The 17856-nt window shown below is 47.7% G+C and overlaps 2 protein-coding genes across 2 annotated transcripts; one reads left to right on the top strand and one right to left on the bottom strand.

The window, feature by feature from the left end:
• Positions 1 to 248: 248 nt before the first annotated feature.
• On the bottom strand, positions 249 to 16936 carry nol6 (nucleolar protein 6 (RNA-associated)). The gene is made up of 26 exons (XM_084690484.1): positions 16781 to 16936; positions 16207 to 16422; positions 15749 to 15865; positions 15341 to 15520; positions 15038 to 15206; positions 14674 to 14805; positions 14259 to 14422; positions 13989 to 14109; positions 13801 to 13859; positions 13610 to 13711; positions 13403 to 13518; positions 12322 to 12499; positions 12037 to 12159; positions 11220 to 11368; positions 11033 to 11108; positions 10777 to 10917; positions 10460 to 10577; positions 10155 to 10309; positions 9831 to 9994; positions 9533 to 9685; positions 9227 to 9324; positions 9001 to 9125; positions 7126 to 7215; positions 6810 to 7010; positions 1360 to 1461; positions 249 to 1220 (listed from the first exon to the last, which is right to left on the bottom strand). The coding sequence occupies exons 1-26, from the start codon at positions 16820 to 16822 to the stop codon at positions 1071 to 1073; spliced, it is 3441 nt and encodes a 1146-aa protein (XP_084546610.1). The 5' UTR covers positions 16823 to 16936; the 3' UTR covers positions 249 to 1070.
• LOC146232771 (cocaine- and amphetamine-regulated transcript protein-like) lies at positions 7698 to 8963 on the top strand. The gene is made up of 4 exons (XM_084690485.1): positions 7698 to 8001; positions 8152 to 8348; positions 8447 to 8530; positions 8664 to 8963. The coding sequence occupies exons 2-4, from the start codon at positions 8208 to 8210 to the stop codon at positions 8769 to 8771; spliced, it is 333 nt and encodes a 110-aa protein (XP_084546611.1). The 5' UTR covers positions 7698 to 8001; positions 8152 to 8207; the 3' UTR covers positions 8772 to 8963.
• Positions 16937 to 17856: the final 920 nt, after the last annotated feature.

The following is a 17856-nucleotide window of genomic DNA, read 5'->3' as shown; positions in this document are numbered from 1 at the left end:
CCTTGATAATAAATACTGTTTGCCTTTCCAAATAACAAAAACCTGTGCTTAAATAATACAAATAAAACAAAAATCCAACTAAAGAATTAAGGAATAACTGTAGCTACTGAAGTAAGCTCACAATTTCTTCAAATTGGCAGTGCTAGGTTGTTGGGTTGCCTGTTGTTTTCGTAGAGTTAATGCTGTCTGGACTGCACTTGTGCAGAACTTCACAAAAGCCTCTGTAGATGATAAAACAACACTGAGACTAATGCACAAGAGTTTATTAGAATGTGCGGAGTCGTGAATGTCGGTGTGATCTTGGGCTTGATCACACAATACAACGGACCGAGCAACCTGTCACGGAAGCTTTGGAAATGTCACCAATTTATAAACAAGATGAGACACGAAGACGTGTGTAGGGCAATTAATTTCTAGAAATGTCTTTCATTTCTAGGAAAATCTCTCTAAGAACATGTGATTGAGAACTGGTCATACAGGCTGTTCCAATTGCAGTTACACAAGTTGAACAAATTAACCTACCGTAAAACCCAAACAATAACACTTTATAAAACAGGTTCCTGTGAAACGGTGTACTTTCACAACCTTATTCACCCGGCTGAGCATCTTTTCCCTCAGTACCCCTACTATACGCTGGGTACAAACAGTGTACACAGAAAAAATATACCCCCCCCTGCTGGTCACCAAACACATGACCTATACCAACAGTTGACCAAGTCCTTGGTCAAATCCATACTTATATATCTTACCCCTATGGCAATAAGTGTTATTCCATGATATGTACTCAAGAAGTATTTAATGAGATGTTATTATACACCAACATGGCCAAAGATCACATGGTTAGAGGCATGCATCTTCATTATACAAAACGGGAGACCAAGTCTTATATAGATAAGGGATTAAGTCTGCCTGTCTGTGGTGGTATATCAATACCACCCTTACAAATATGTCATTGTGTCAGTGGTCCAAACAGACAAGCAAGGTTTATGTATGCTTGTGTACATCTAGTGAACATGCACACGTATGCTTGCATCTGTTCATCACAGCTGGGTAAGGCATAGCTTCCAAGTCTACACTATCCATTTCTCTGTCCTGGCATCCACTGACTTGACCAGGCCCTTGCCCATGACTTGGAAGTCCTCCAACATGGCCTCGACGTTGGGTACGCTATGGGCCTCGTCCCCGATCACCTCCACGTGGCGAGCGGCTATCAGGGAAGTCTGGGAGAGGTGTTTATATTGGAGGGTTAGCAAAGAGAGAAAGACAAATAACAAGGAAAGAGACGGTAACAAAATAAATAATCTAAGAGAAAATCCAAAACTGATGTCATAAATGTGTCAAGTCTATCATCTATCCTACCTTGAATGGCTGGGGGCTGAAGGCTTTTGGTTTCCACAGGACCGCGATCACTGTGCCGCCATAGGGGTCACAGAAAAACAGAGCCAGGTCCCCAAATGCGTCCTAGGAGAAATTCAGGAGAGTATGAATGGTGGGGGAAGCGGCGGTTCCATATATACACACACAAAACACAATTTCCCTTAAGTAATTGCATATTTCTCCCTTTGTCATTTAGTTTTGGTGGTTTCTGTGGTTCATAACCATTCTTTTGATTCTAATAAAGATTAAATTCATTAAAACTGTGTGGTACTGTAAAATGAGTCAAAACAGGGCTGCCACGTGAAGGCTCAGTACCGCAAACACCTTTTATCGTTATGTGTTTTATTTATTTTTTATATATTTGTTATAGTGCATTTTGTTATTGTGCATTTTGTTTTAAATACTTTTCCTATTTATACACATCTTTTTCAATTTGCTTCAGTTGTTTCCTCTTGTTCTGGTTTATTTTGTATACTTTTTTGCACTGTGACCTTCACTACATTTACTATTAGTCGTCACACTCTTCCTCCCATAGAGGTTGATTATAGTGATTCTCACAATTCCCAACTTGACATGGTCCACAAGCAGGAAAGCATGGTGGTCATATGCCCTGCAACTGCACCATTGTGTTCAGCAGGGAGTTATGCAATTACAGTGGATCATCTGCAGGAGGCTTTCTGGGGCAGCAGTCTTACTGCTCATAATTTGCAGGAAGCAGTTATCCACCAGTTTCCATCCCCAACCCACTGTTTTCATGTCACCTTCCTTTCCAATCCACACCATAATCTGGAAGTAAACCAGTAAACCTTTGGCAGTGGTATTTGGTTGAGGACTCATTTGGAGGCAGACGTTCTGGGGTAACAGATGATTTGGTGGTAACGATTTTCTTGCTAAAAAGGTTGTAGCGCAAAGAGGCAAGTGAATTGGGTACTCTATCCGCCAAACAACACTGCTGCCTTGGTCCCATGGTCCTCTATGACATGCCTTGCTGGATGTGGGAGCAGAAACACATTGGCACAGGACTGGATGGTTGATTCACCATTCCCAAGTTTCTGAACTGTTTGCCAACACAAAAAATGCGGGTAGTTGTATCACTACCTGTGAAGGGGTGAATAAACAGCAACTGTGAACACAAGTCACTACCCAGGACTCGTTTCATCTTGTACGCTAGCTTTGGAAAATAGAGGCCTCCATTGTTCGTCCCAGCATAGTAGAGGAGAAGAATGAGTACGTCTGTATCGTCCCCTATCAAGGTTGTGGGCTGATGTTCTGAGGCCTTGACTGCAGCATGTCCAAGTCAGCGTCACCTGATGCAGTGCAGCCCTTCTTCTCCAGCTCCTTCTTTGCTGCAAGATCTAGAAAGGTAATCATCCTTTCTTCCCACAAACTCAGTCTCTGCATTGAAGTTAACGATGGGGTGAGTGTTTTCACCACGTCTCTGATGCGTATCGTCTTTGATGGAAGGACCTTCACTATAACCATCACTATAACAACGACTGTTGCTTTACCATAATGGCGTATGGTAAAGTCAGCACAGGACGTATGTAATATGTAACTGTCACCCTTTTTCCATGCCAATCGGTGGACCAGGGAGCCACCGTCAAGGACATAAGGCTCAGTTAGTGGGATGGAATCCAGGATAGTTTGGTTAGATTTATTGAGAACTCTGTGACTGCCAGCGCTAGTTGGAGCTTGTTGGCTTTACAGAAGAAGTCCTGGCCTTTGAACAGGGCTGCGGGAAATGAGTTCATAGCTCATTACATCTTCCAGTGAAAACTGTTCAGTTTTCGACATGTTCAGGAACCACTGGAACAGCAAAGTAGGATCAAAAGTTTGGTTTTGGACAACTTTGATGGAGTCATCTGCAAGGGTTTTTGAGCAGGAGTTACATGACATAGGCTAAATTGTTTACCTCTCTGGTTCACCTTAAAAATAAAACCTTACAGTAATCTCACAAAATCATGTATTCCATAAGTATGTAATCATGTTAGTGCAATTTAGACAAGCCCAATGGATTCATAGATGAGGTGGGGTTAGACACCAAGATTACTTGGCTCGGTCAAATAATGAAGGTGTTAGGATATTTTTAGGGCTTCCTGCCCATCTTGAAAATTACACATTTCTAGAGGTCCAATTTTGGTAAACTTTTAGTATGTTATTAACACATGTTATAAACATAATACTACACAAACAGCTGAGAAACCTTTCATTAGAATTTTTTGTAGGGTTAGGTGTTTTTTCATATATGCAGTCGCCTTTGCTGCAAGAGACACAACTAGATGATGAAGAACATTTAGCAGCTGAGGCATAATTGGATTGGTGAGATTTTTTCCTCTTTCAGAATTTGCAACAGAAGGGTTTTGCCATTATCATTATTAATAATAATACTCCATTCAAACAGATAAAAAGTGATAAAGACCATCTTGGCAGATATGTTAACATTAATGGATCTCAATACCATAGGCATTTTTTCCACTCTACTTATCTTATCTTGACCAACATGCATAATTTGAGGAGACTTTTACTGCTTGATAGACCCCCTATGGATAAATGGCCTTTTAGAAATACATTTCAGACCAGGAAGATCAGGGCATTAGCTGCTTCCTAGATGTTTGGCAAGCTTTAAAGCCTACAAAGAGGGATTTCACTTTTTACAATGCACCACATCAGTGCCACACTAGAATTTACTACTTTGTTGTTAAGCTACTCCTGCTACTCCTGTGTGGCGTCCTGGAAGGTGGGTAATATCCTGGTTTTGGACCATGCGGCATTATTTTTTAGAGATATTACCTAACAGTAGTGAGCGCATTTGTGTACACCTAGCATCTTAACTGTAAGTAATCAGACTTAGTTTCATTTATTGTGTTTAGCTAAAACTTGGGTCTCGCGGGCAGAGCTTAAGGGTATAGCAGCCAAATACGTCAATAAGTAGCTAGCTAGCGATAAAGTTTCTGGCTACTTGCCGCCGTGCGAGACCCGGCTTTGTTGACATAATGAGGGTCTTTGTCAGCCGCCCTTAGCATATTTAAGGGGGCTAGTACAGCAGTGTGGAAGCCTTGGTGCACGAAGACTTGGTCGAATAAAGACATGGAGTCTACCTTCGGGAGCATGGGCGTTTTTAGCCCTATTTTGGGGGGCTGGAGCCCCACCAAAAGTTTCATTAGCCCCCCAAAAAAGTATGATAAAACAAACATGTATATTACTATTTTTTTTTCTTCTTCATATTTTAAATCTAAATGTGTTAATTTCTCTTCCTAAAACTCACTAGAGGACCCTATTTAAAAGGATATTTTAACAAATTTCCTCTGGGAGAACATGCCCCCAGACCCCCCTAGTTTTGCTGGGTCACAGGAAAAAGAAAAGATTTTATCTAGGGGCTTAGCTCTCAGAACAACCAGCTTGACCCCAACCCATCGAGCTTCAAGACCAGCCACTCCACATAAACTGCCCTCCTGTCAGTCACCACAGCCCTGCAGTCTGGCTTCAAGGTCATCCGTCATCATTCTGCTGGACCTTTGTGCAGCATTTGATCAGCTAACCATCAGATCCTGCTCACCAGACTTTCTGAGATGGGCATCACTGGCACTGCACTTCAGTGGATCTCATCCTACCTGTCTCATCCTACCCACCCTCTCAAGAGGATTCAGAACGCAGCAGCCCATCTGGTCTTCAATCTACCCAGATGCTCCCATGTTACCTTGCTCCTCATCTCCCTCCATTGGCTTCCCATCACGGCCCGTATCAGATTCAAGACCCTGGTACTGACCTTCCGAGCAGTGAACTGGACTGCACCCGATTACATCAAGTCTCTCCTCCAGCCTTACACCCTCACCCACCACAACCGTCTGGTGGTCCCACACTTGTTGGTTAGTTGTAACTGATTTAAAATGATTTTACTTGCTGTGAAATATATTATTGTTGCTTGCTTTTCTACAGGTACACTCTTGCACTTTTGAGGTTCATGTTGTTTAATTGTAACTTGTTTAACTACATGCTCTTATGGTTCTTCCCTTTGGCACTTATTTGGTTTTTCACAATGTATGCTTCATGTTTTGGCTACCCGCAATGTTTGGGGCCATCTCGTTGTTATGATCAGTGATCTATGCACTTTTGTAAAGCTCGCTTTGGATAAAAGTGTCTGCTAAATGAATAAATGTAATGTACTGTAGCAGTACAAGGAGCACCACGACAGATTAAGACGTGGCGTTTTAATGACAATTTCTTTCTTTTTTCCTTCCTTTCCATAAATTCTACAGCAACAACTAACCAATCCCTCACATGGGAAACCTGCAAAGCATATATTAGAGGGCTCATAATATCATACTCATATATACAGAGCAGAGGCGAGGGTGCAAGACAGAAAATCCTTGAACAAGATTTACATTTAGCAGACGCTCTTATCCAGAGCGACCAACAGTAAGTACAGGGACATTCCCCCCCCCCGAGGCAAGTAGGGTGAAGTGCCTTGCCCAAGGACACAACGTCATTTGGCATCGGCAACCTTCTGATTAATAGCCCGATTCCCTAACCGCTCAGACCTCTGACCCCTTGATTTAGACTTGGACCGAGTTCTCTGCCACGACGGATTCCGCAATACTTGAGAAAATATTTAATATCATGACGTCGTTATATTTGTTATTGCAAAAAGCTAATATGAACCCTTCTCTATTCTAAACAGAAACTGTATGAGCATGGTAATAAACCCAGAATTCCATCGTGTCCTAATAGACCCCCTCTACGACATGTTGAGACGCTCTAGAAATAGGTCTGATGCCTGCTTCCCTTAGACAGACATCCAGCTGATCCTTAAGAAGGGGAAAGATCTAAAAGATTGTGGATCATACAGGCCCACAGCATTGCTTAATTCTAAAATACTCAGACTAGAATGGGTCCAACCAACTGATTCATGCAGACTTATTAAAAAGGTCCAGCAATAACATCCGAAGGCTTTTAAATTGATATTTCTCAAAAATAAATAAACTGGATACACTGATTATATCATGAGTAGTCGGGGAGAAGGCCTATGACCACATAGAGTGGCCTTATTTATTCAATGACATTTGGGCTGGTGGGTACATTCTTGAGATGGGTGCAGTTATATAAATCAGCCTTTTGCTGCTGTTATAACTAATAGGTTCAGACCCAAGAGTTCTCTTCTGGGCTGGAGGGCCATACATGGCTGACACCTCTCACCATGTTACATTTTAGTCATTTAGCAGACCCTCTTCTCCAGAGCGACTTACAGTAAGTACAGGGACATTCTCCCCAAGGCAAGTAGGGTGAAGGGCAAGGCGGGGAATCGATCCGGCAACCTTCTGATTACTAGCCCAACTCCCTCACCGCTCAGCCATCTACCCCCTGAAACCGGGTGAGAAGCTCTTCAAGGGTCTAAGCACCTACGTGCTTCACAGCATCTTTCAACACGCACTCACTCTGAGCTCGGCCAGGTAGCAGCTGACGGGGTTGAAGTCGACGACCGGCATGGCCCCTCCGGATCGCTGGGCTTTGCCCGACAGGGTTCCCCGGCTGAAGGTGGCGCTGGGCAAGTCCACCGCCTGGCTGAGCAGGGGAACCTGCTTGGGGTTCAGGTGGATCAGGACGTCATAGGCGTCCAACGGTGGGCGGATGGCCACCTGCACACACACATTGGAATGAAGCTCTCAAAGTGACTCATGGTTTTGGCAGCGCTTCCTCTGAGGCGATGCGTCGGGGCACGGCCTTTGGTCTCTCTGTCGGGTTGCCACCTACCTTGACGTCCTGTGCCTGACCCGCATCCATCAGCTGTGGTTCCAGGACCTTGAGGCTCTCTGCGGCCACCATCACCACGCGCTGCAGCATCTGATCACACAAGACACACACACACACACATCAGACACACACACACACCGATCTGCTACACAACACCTCCCCCGTTCAGGCCAAGTCGAGTCTTGACGGGATTTGGGATTTCTTTGGAACGAAGCCTCCGTTGCCAGGTGGCTGACGCACAACACGGAACCACAGCTCCACCCTAATTGAAAGCAAATGGTGTTGAACGGCTGTTGTGGCGTTGCCAAGCGTCCCTTTTTTCCCCGCTTGCATGCCGTAAATATAGCGTGGATGGGGTGTAGGCAAAAATTCCTTGTGAATGTCCTAGAGGGTACAAAGAGTTTGGGATGTAAATTGATGCTTCAAGTACACCTACATTTGTCACTTGCTACAGGCTATCCTACACGCTAAGACTAGACGTAACAAGCCATGCCAAGATACACTTTGTATGCCAAGTTGGCACTGCCAACAGTGTTTTGCTGTCTGTTATATTTGAATAGGACTTGCCTGTTTGGGCTTGTATGATTTGAGTGAATTGATACTTTTAATGACAAATACACATTCAGTTCTCTTCTGCGCCACCATCGTTTTGCAGAAAGAATGGAGTGTTGAAGTGTTCTGACTCGGGTAAGAATGACCATTCATCCAAAAAGTTGTACATTTTCAAGGTTGTGTTCCCAGGGAGAAACATGAAAAGGAGGGACGCCCGTCTCCACTTATCGAACATTACGCGAGGCGTCTTCCTCATGCACGGTCAACATGGCCTGGCGACGAGCCGTCTTTCACGGCCGTAAAAAAAAAACAAAAAAAAACAAGGTTTGTCATTTCGTCGTTCCGACACACAAGCGCTGTGGGTCACGTGGACGCGGTCCGACGTGGTTAGTGGGAGTTGGTCAGTGACGGGACTGGCCGCGGTGGCTTGCGCAGCGCTTTATAAATACCCTTGGTCCTGACACGGGGTTCCAGTGTTGATCCAGGAGCCGAGGCAGGGAAGCAGGAAGTCTATCTGGGTCGGGAGCACCATGCTGGGCTGCGGTCGCCACCTACCACTCCTCCTCTGGGTCACTGTGACGGTGGTCAGCGTGCTGGGACGCACTGGCGACCTCAAGTTGAGGTCTCTGACCGGTTTTGCCTTGGTGGAAGAGGGCGACGGACGTCAGCTGGTAAGGATTTGTGTGATGCCATGACTCCAGGGTGTGTGTGTGTGGGGAGGTATTTGTTATGGATAAAGTGACGTCTTTATTTGTGTCTCATTTCACAGATCAACGACCTACAAGGGGTTTTGGCGAGATTGAAAAACAACCGCTTTCTGCCTCACGCAAAGAAACACAGCCTGTTGCCCATGGTGAGTGAGTCGCCGTGTGGCGATCTGGGGGAGAAAAAAAAAAAGATGTAGGTGCATTTTGTATCATCGCAAAACGGGTGAATTCAAACGGCTCTGTTCGAGTCTATGGTAAGAGAGCGTCTTGGTGTTCCAGTGTCACGCAGGAGAGCAGTGCGCGCTGAGGAAAGGAGCCCGCATCGGGAAGCTGTGCGACTGTCAGCAGCCAAGAGCCTGCAGCTCCTTCATGCTGCGCTGTCTATGACGGGACCTGCCGTGCGCTTGTTTACTGTTGGGTTTTTTTGCAGCTTCAAAACGTCCTCAAAACCCGGGAACGGGCGAGGACTGGGTGTAACGCCACCACGCCTCTAACTTAACAGCGGTTATCGTATCCATATGTCCTTCATGACGGTTGCTAAATGATGTGTTATTGCAATCGTTGTGCGATTAAAGCCATATTGACAATGCTGTTTACTTTGAATATGCATTCTAACCTGTACAGAGGGGGCCTGCTTGGTCCAGATAGACAACTTCCTGTCTTTGGGCGTGGCTAAAAACATGACGGGCAGGGACTCCCTGGAGGCCATGAAGTCGTTCTTGATCTCAGTGTGGTCGGCAGCTACGGGGCAAAGCACAGAACGAACGGGTTAACAGCTCTCGCTTCGGGTGTGTGGACGTGTTTTCGATGCTCGTGTCCGTTTGTTGCGCGCGCGCATTTACCAGTTAGCTGGTTGTTTAGGTTGACGACGAGGGGGTTGTTCCTCCAGTCGAAGGAGGAGAGCAGATGGAGGAAACGAAGGAAGCCCACCTGAGGAGAACTGAGAGAGAGGGCGGGAGAGATGAAAAAAAAGAAAAGAAAGGAAAGTGAAGAAAAAAAATAAGAAGTCACAATGGAATTCCGAGGGAGGGAGGGAGGGAGGGAGGGAGGGAGGGAGGGAGGGAGGGAGGGAGGGAGGGAGGGAGGGAGGGAGGGAGGGAGGGAGGGAGGGAGGGAGGGAGGGAGGGAGGGAGGGGATGGAGCTTTACCCAGGAGGCGCGAAGGGGGCGGGCTGCAGGAAGAGCGACGCCACCAGCAGGTCCGCCGTGTCCTCCGAGATGTCATCGCTGAAGAGCTGAGCCCCCAGCCACCGCTTGGCCAGACGACACGTCGCCCCAAAACATGGGTGCTGCTGCTGGAGCCTGTCTCGCAAGCGCATTGCGTGGGGGAACCCGAGCCGAAACAGGGAAACAACAGTCTTCACGTTAGTGGACAGCCTAAGGGGGTTTTATCCCAGCTCCACAACCACAGGACCCAGTGTGGAGGGTGAAAGCCTGTGGTCCTCACCCGTGCAGGGTGCTGGTCAGTAGGGGTTTGTGGATGGTTTCCATCTCCAGGGCCTGGGCCTCCTCGTTGTCCCTGACCACGAGCAGTCCCTCTGGGCTCACGCTCTCCCTCAGCACCTGGGGCTCGCGGTGGTACGCCACCTGGATACGGAACAGCAAGCCATTCTGCGGAGAGAAAAAAAGACGAAAAAAAAAAAGTACAGTTTGTACCTTTTACAGAAACACACAAATCAGCACATCCGTTCAGTTCATCGTGACACCGGAGACGAGGGCTTAACCTGTTGACGCCCGGTAAACACGCCGGCGGCGGAGGCGTGGTTCCTACCTTCCAGACGTCCAGGTGGGTGGGGGCGGGCCGGCAGACGTAGTGGTGCTGCGCGCTCAACAGCTCCCCCAGCTGGACGTGGAAGGCGGCCTTGATGTGACGGAGGGCCTGCCTGTCGTGGGGCCACTTCCCACTGCCTTCCATGTGACAGATCACTGAGGAGGAGGAGGAGGAGAGGGGGGAGACAGTCACTAGGAGAGCCCTGACTCCCAGCTGGAGTCTGGAAGAGGCGTAACTCTCACTTTGACGGACGCACGCTCACATGAACACACACTGTCTGTCTGTCTGTCTGTCTGTCAAAGTACCTTTGATCGGGGTGATGTAGGCTGGACATGGTTTGCCTTCCTGAGGCAGTAGGGATTTGGTCAGCTTGTCTTTGTCAAAGACGGAGTAGTCCAGCACCAGCGGCGTGGGGGGGAACACCTGTGTGTGGGAGGGAGGGAGGGACCACGTCACTCCTGCAAGATACAATGACCTGAACACCCGTATAACTGGTGGTCATTTCAGCACGCTGTCAGAGGATGCCAGGGTAGAGAGAGAGTGTGTGTGTGTGTGTGTGTGTGTGTGTGTGTGTGTGTGTGTGTGTGTGTGTGTGTGTGTGTGTGTGTGTGTGGAGGACTACCTGGGTGTAGCGGAGCGCCGGGTGTGCTCCCTGGACTGAGGTGATGGACAGAGGAAGTCCTCCCAGAGCCCAGAGTTTCCTGCTCAGGTCGTCATACACCTGGACAACCTTCAGACTCTCCTCGTCCCCTGTGCTGCACGCCTGGAGGTCACACACACACACACACACGTTATCAACTTTTAACATGGAATCCAATCAAATGACGCACCGGCGCCCTCTTCTGGGGAAAACCGAAACACCAGAAACTGAGCAATACCTCACGTCCCACTTTGATGACATCGTCCAGCATCCCACCTACGTAGCGCACGCACGCCTCGGGTACGTCAGCATGCCTTGGGACAGGAGAAACATGTGTGTGTGTGTGGGGGGGGGGATTCAGTTACCATGTGATTGTTTGGATAAAGACAGAGTGCACGTGTACCCCCCCCTCTCCAGGTACGTACAGCTGCAGCAGGTGTGTGACCACCTGGCGGGGGACCAGCCTCTTCTGCCAGGTGCTCTCCCCCTCCCACAGGACGGCCTCGGTGATGGCCCCGTCCTGGAAGCGACGCAGCTCCGAGCGAGGGCCCCACAGCTGGCGGAACTCCACAGCCTGACACACACACACACAAGGTATACACACAACCACAAGGTGTACACAAACACAAGGTGTACACAAACACACACAAGGTATACACACAACCACAAGGTGTACACAAACACACACAAGGTATACACACACACACAAGGTATACACACACACACAAGGTGTACACAAACACACACAAGGTATACACACACACACAAGGTATACACACACACACAAGGTGTACACAAACACACACAAGGTATACACACACACAAGGTATACACACACACACACAAAGTGTACACACACACACAAGGTGTACACAAACAGACACAAGGTATACACACACACACACACACACACACACAAGGTATACACACACACACACACACACACACACACAAGGTATACACACACCCACATAAGGTGTGCACAAACACAAACAAGGTGTACACAAACACAAAAGGTATACACACACACAAAGTTTACACACACAAACACACAAGGTGTACACAAACACACAAGGTATACACACACCCACACAAAAAGTGGACACACATACACACACGGATACGAGCTTGAAGTTTAGAGCCAGCGCAGCGACGCCGTCGTCCGTACCAGACACATTGTCCAGGTCACATTGTGCCAGGCGAAGCCGCGTACATGCAGGGGGGAGGGAGAAGGGAGGTTACCTGGGGGCTGTCGGCTGAGGGGCCTCTCTCCAGCACGGACGCAGCGTGCTCCGGGTCCAGCAGCAGGCCGAAGGACAGGGGAGGCTGGCTCTTGTGTTTCGGAGCTTCGCTCTCCACCGACCACTGCCGTTGAAAAGCAACCGGTTGCTACTCAAAATCTCAAAAATTCTCTCTCGGACTAGCCATTTTTAAACCATCTCTTCAGGATTGGTGTATTTGTTGTGTGTTGTAAATAAATCGGCCACCTTCAGTCGGTTTGGTCAGTGGCATTGTGCGCGCGCTCACCTCGGGGTCTGGGAGGAGCGAGTGGCTGAGGAGGTGGATCCTTTGGCCGAGCCCTCGTCGCAGGAGGGACAGGATGAAAGGGAGCGCAGTCTGGACGTAGTTTCCGCCGTGGTCCATGAGCTCCCCGAGGAGGTTCATCTTTTTACAGCTGGACTGCAGCTTGACCGGCTCACACAGCCTGGACACACACAGGGTTAGGGAGGGGACACAGAGAGACGTGACACCTTTTTTTTTTTTCAAGCCACATTTCACATTTTTTTCCACATTTTTTAGTCATTTAGCAGACGCTCTTATCCAGAGCGACTTACAGTAAGTGCAGGGACATTCCTCCCGAGGCAAGTAGGGTGAAGTGCCTTGCCCAAGGATACAACGTCATTTGGCACGGCGGGGAATCAATCCAGCAACCTTCTGATTACTAGCCCGACTCGCTCACCGCTCAGCCATCTGACTCCCTGCTGAGAGTGAAGGCCCTTCAGAAGAGTTTGTGTCTGTTTGCAGAATGAATATGTTCAATTGTGCTTGTCTGAATATTACTGGCATAATGGCGCGTGATGAGCGTTTAGGGAATCGGGCTATTAATCAGAAGGTTTGCCGGTTTGATTCCCGGCTGTGCAAAATGACGTTGTGTCCTTTGGGCAAGGCACTTCCTCCTACTTGCCTCGGGGGAATCTCCCTGTACTTACTGTAAGTCGCTTTGGATAAAAGCGTCTGCCAAATGACCAAATGTAAATGATGAATTATCGAAATATACTAGACAACAATAATAACAAAAATAATAGACGACAACAACAAAGAACACTTAAATAATAATGTTACTTGTTAAACAAACAGACAAACAAACATTAAATGAGAGAATAAAAGGTGATTCTGAACATCAATGCATTTTTACGGACGCCCATAGTGGGTCAGACATCTCTGCATTAGTGCCTTTTAAGCTTTTATGTAACAAGCAGCCTCCTGCCCAGTCCTGAACAGTACTACTGAGCCTTATGGATAAAGTTGTGTGTACGTGAGTGTATGCAAGATTCAGAAAAAGTGAGACACTACGGCGCGCGCGCGCGCGGGGGGGGGGGGGTCTTACTGGAACACGTGGTCTGCCGTTCTGATCAGGGGTTTCGGGGTCATCAGCAGAGCGTGGAACCCGTCCACCGTAGGGTCGTCCCAGAACTGCAGCGAAAGCGACGCCTCGTGCTGTACCTGTGCAGCCACAGAGAGCAAGACCGACCAATCAGGAGGCTTGTTACCGTCGACCGGCCGATAGATCAGCGTCTTGTATTGGGGCGCTCACTTGTTTATAGGTGAAGGTGGTCATGTCGGCGCACATGTTGAGGTGCCCTGAGGGGTCGACGAACACGACGTGGAAGGCACTGTGGAAGTCCGATAAAGACGGCTGGGAAACACAGAGACACGATGAGACAGGAAGAGGGGAATAAAGCATGCGCGTGACCTTTGAAAACGTCTTTATATGATTTGACTCACCGCTGTTGAATCCGGGTCTTTGGCCAGGGTGATTCCATTCACCGTGAGATCGGTGGAAGCTGAGAAATGACAGGGGTCGAGGTTCAATACCGGAAACTTCAGCAAAACAGTTAAGATGTACAAAAATTCGAATTGTGGTGACATGTTCAATAGTCATGCAACAAATTGACGAAACCAGCCCTCATTACCCAGGAAGTGCAGGCTGTTTCGCAGCAGCTGATAGGCTGTCATGGTGTTACTGATTCTGTGCGTGGAGAGAAGATAGGCCAGCAACATGGAGCCCAGGAAGCCACTGAAACACCCAGTGCCCTAGTAGCAACATAGGAGACATGGGACAGTTAGCAACCCTGAGAAACGTGTGTGCTCTCCAGCAGCCTGTACCACCACTGAACTAGCAAGACAGGTGACCAGTTAGCCTAGCCTAGCCTAGCATAGCATAGCATAGCCTAGCCACCTACCTGGTCTAGCTCCCTCTGTCGGAGCCACACCCTGAGCAGGGCCAGGCCCTGGGGGAAGGCTGGGCACTGGGAGCTGACTGCAGACAGGAACTGCAGGTGCGCTCGGGGCAGCAGGTCCCCCAGCACAGAGCTGTTGTAGTGGGGGGTGGGGGGCTCACTGGACTCTGCAGGGCAGAAAACACAGCATGAGGAAACCAATCCCTGCTGCACTTCGGCATCGCTATACGGCACTTTGTTATATAGACTTCTGGGATCTGGTTGAAGCCTTCATTGCACCATCATTGAAAAAGTCATAGCAAATGGTAGGGATGAGTTTTATCCCAACGGTTTTCTATAATATTTTAGGTGTTATCAATGTAATTGTACTACAACTGCTAAAAGAACAGACTTGTACAGTATATGTCTGGGATCTGACCTGACTGGGAGGCCTCCAAGCCGGTGTACCAGCCCGTCCGGATGTTGTTCCTCTGGGGGTGGAAGCGGCTGGGCTTGAAGAAGCTTGGCGGGGGGCAGGCGTGGAGACGCACCGTGAAGCTGGAGTCTTTACCTGGTGAGGCGGCCATGATTGTCAACATCTCTTTGGTATACGTGCACACAAAACTCATAAATCAAATGTATTTGTATAGTCCTTTCTACACGCAAGCCCTTTTTACACGCAAGCACCTCACAGAGGGCATAACACTCCTGTTGCTGCTAATGACAGTGTAGGAAACGGTCATTACCATCAGACACTGCCTCAGTTGGCACTTAGCCGCCAGTACGGATGAAGAGATACGAACCTGGGGGGGTTAGCACCAGAAGCGGGCGAAGGCGGTTGCCGTGGAGACATGAGTAGCTCATGGTCCCGATGGCGGGGGAGGAGGCCAGGTGCTGAGCCAGACCGGCCAGGTAGAGAGCCCTCTTCCGGGGGTAGCGCTGGTTCAGGGCGTCCTTAGGGTGGAGCACCTCCTGACGGAGACAAACAGCAAGAGTTCACCTTTAAGTAGGTATGCAATGCCTGTGAACAGACCAGTATTCCACATAGCAGGTCACCAAACTATAGGGGGGTCTCTTATTGTGTCCGAAGGCATGTTACTACTTACAGCAGGGATGGTGACCGCTAGGTCGATGGCAATCCGTGGTTTGGTGCATGTGCCCAGAGGGTAGCTGCCAATCACATTGATAGAGGCGGGAGGGACCATATGGAACTTGCCCTTGGCAGCCTTAGGCACCAGGAGAAACGGCACCTTTACCCCGCCAGACAACCACGACAGGTCACTCAGCTGTGGAGAAAGGTGAAAAAGATTGAACGGAAAGATTTTCTCGTGAATGCTGGTGACGCATTCACAGAACTTCCCCGGCTTAACAAACTGTCTCACCACCACATAGGGGAGACAACTTAGCCAAGAGGTCACCTTATCCAGGGACAAGTATGAGTTCCACTTCCATCCTCCACCTCTATTCCGAGGAGTGTAGTAATAGTATCACACACACAGACACTAGAAACTCACCTCCACCTCTGGAGACTCAGGAACACCGTGTAGCAGCTCAGTGATCTTCTGGACGAAAGGGTCAATCTGCTGCTTCCTGCGTTCACTCAGGGCGACTTCCTTCAACAGTTCCTCCATCTGTTATCACAGAAAGAACTGAGTTCATAATACTCTGGGAGTCAGGTGGCTGAACGGTTCGGGAATTGGGCTGGTAATCAAAAGGTTGTAGGATCGATATCCCCCGCTGTGCCAAAGAATGACGTTGTGTCCTTGGGCAAGGCACTTCACCCTACTTGCCTGGGGGGAATGTCCCTGTACTTACTGTAAGTCGCTCTGGATAAGACTGTCTGCTAAATGACTAAATGTAAATAATAATATACTCACTGCTGATGCGTTGTGCACATTGAGAAACACAGGATGGTATGATCAGTAGGTCTCATTTATGCTCTGATAAACTCATGTTCTATGGTGAGCCTCACCTGCATCTTGAGAAGACTGCAATGAAACAGGCTCTCTGCCTCCTTCAACTGGTTCAGCTCCTCCGCCGTGGGAGGCCGGTAAAGGTCGCCCCGGGACATCTTCACTGGACGGACGAACCCTTCCTCACCGCCTGTTCCGGGCTTGGTCCTTTTGGCCTTTGCGGGCCCCTCATCCTGGTCTTCCTCCTCGCCATTGGAAGAATCTGACGGATCGTTCTTTATTTGCAATTCATGTGAGAAAGATGTTAGCTAGTTTGTAAGCAAAACACATCCTATGCTGCTTGGCATTTAGCTGATTAATTAATGGACATACAGTATATCCCCAAAACTACTCAGTTGTTCCTATCTTGACAACATTTACTGTACATGACTAAAATAATCTGAAATCGACCAAAAGAAAAGTTACTGTGAACCAAGTCAGCAAACTTGATCTTCCAAGAGCTTGCCAGCTAGCTAACTGTAAGACTTCAGAAACATGCATGGCTAACTAGCAACTTTTCAAGCTATCCTTTTAGCTAGTTAAGTACTGTGTTATTGCAGCATCCACTTTAAATATCAGACCGATTTCAAGTACCTCCTCTGTTTCCTCAGTTGTAGTAGTCCTCTTTTTGTTCATGTTTTCTTAGTACGATTATTAAATATCTGAAATTATGTGCTTACACCTTCAGTCAGTCTTTTCTCACATGTGCAATGGGTCAACTTAACGTGTTTCCAAAACACTTTTCTGATAGGCTACTATCCCTCTCGTAGGTCTAACACCGCCCACATTTGTCAAGATGAGTTGCATGAGCACAAGTGACTCTCTGCCGCCCCTAGCGTTGGAGAAGTGGGAAACCTTTTTACAAATGTAAAAGATATGCAAAAGATATTACAGATGTAAAAACAAATTACAGATGCAAATATTTTCTACAGATGCAAAATATGTTTGGCCCTTATTTGATAACATACTGCACAGGCCAACCTCAGAGCCATAGTATCTTCAGAGCCAACTCATTGCAATACTATGAATCTTACATCGTCAGTATTAATGCAGTGCCCGTCATCAGTAGGCGAAAATATGTTATCAAGTTTGGAGGGGACAATTATATGACATTTTCTCAAGAGCAATTCCTGAGGGGGACACCAACATTACTGCTGTAACACATAGCCTGCATTGTAATGTGTTAAATGTTTAATAACAATATTATTTAAATGTCCTTATGTTTAGAGTGATTTATTGGGGGGGGACCAATCATATTTTTCCAGGATAGGGGGGTCATGTCCCCCCTGTCCCCCTGGGATTTCCGCCTATGCCCGTGATGTCACACTGAAGAACTCCTTGCCACAACCCACCTTTGCAAAGTGCATCAGTGTCAGACAGGGAAAGGGTCTGGAAAGTTGAATTTGTTTTTAATATTTTAAACCTTTATGTTAATATTCCCTGTCACAACCATGATGTCAACCCCCTCTTGCAAATTCTGCGGAAATTATTGAAATGTTTAGATTAGATTTTATTCTCCTAATGTACGTTCTCCTGATTTAGGCCTCAACAAAAAAAACGAAACGTCAATGAATGTCTTTTGTGATAGAAACACCTAATGTGTCAACACCATCCTCACATGTTAAATACATAGGCTACTAATTTGTCTGATCAGGTTTTCTTTTTTCAAT

Source organism: Hypomesus nipponensis, chromosome 24 (assembly GCF_054491055.1).
Source record: "Hypomesus nipponensis isolate SF chromosome 24, ASM5449105v1, whole genome shotgun sequence".
NCBI classification, from domain to species: Eukaryota; Metazoa; Chordata; class Actinopteri; order Osmeriformes; family Osmeridae; genus Hypomesus; species Hypomesus nipponensis.
Note: the sequence above shows the minus strand (reverse complement) of the source record. Positions and strands in the feature narration are given on the sequence as shown.

Bases quoted from the DNA above. Each gene is read 5' to 3' on its own strand.
- LOC146232771 (XM_084690485.1), top strand. From the start codon at position 8,208: ATGCTGGGCTGCGGTCGCCACCTACCACTCCTCCTCTGGGTCACTGTG. The intron at 8,349-8,446 runs GTAAGGATTTGT...CTCATTTCACAG, and splicing joins AGGGCGACGGACGTCAGCTG to ATCAACGACCTACAAGGGGT. The intron at 8,531-8,663 runs GTGAGTGAGTCG...TTGGTGTTCCAG, and splicing joins AACACAGCCTGTTGCCCATG to TGTCACGCAGGAGAGCAGTG.
- nol6 (XM_084690484.1), bottom strand. From the start codon at position 16,822: ATGAACAAAAAGAGGACTACTACAACTGAGGAAACAGAGGAG. The intron at 11,369-12,036 runs GTAACCTCCCTT...TGTGTGTGTCAG, and splicing joins CCTCAGCCGACAGCCCCCAG to GCTGTGGAGTTCCGCCAGCT. The intron at 10,918-11,032 runs GTATTGCTCAGT...TGTGACCTCCAG, and splicing joins TCATCAAAGTGGGACGTGAG to GCGTGCAGCACAGGGGACGA.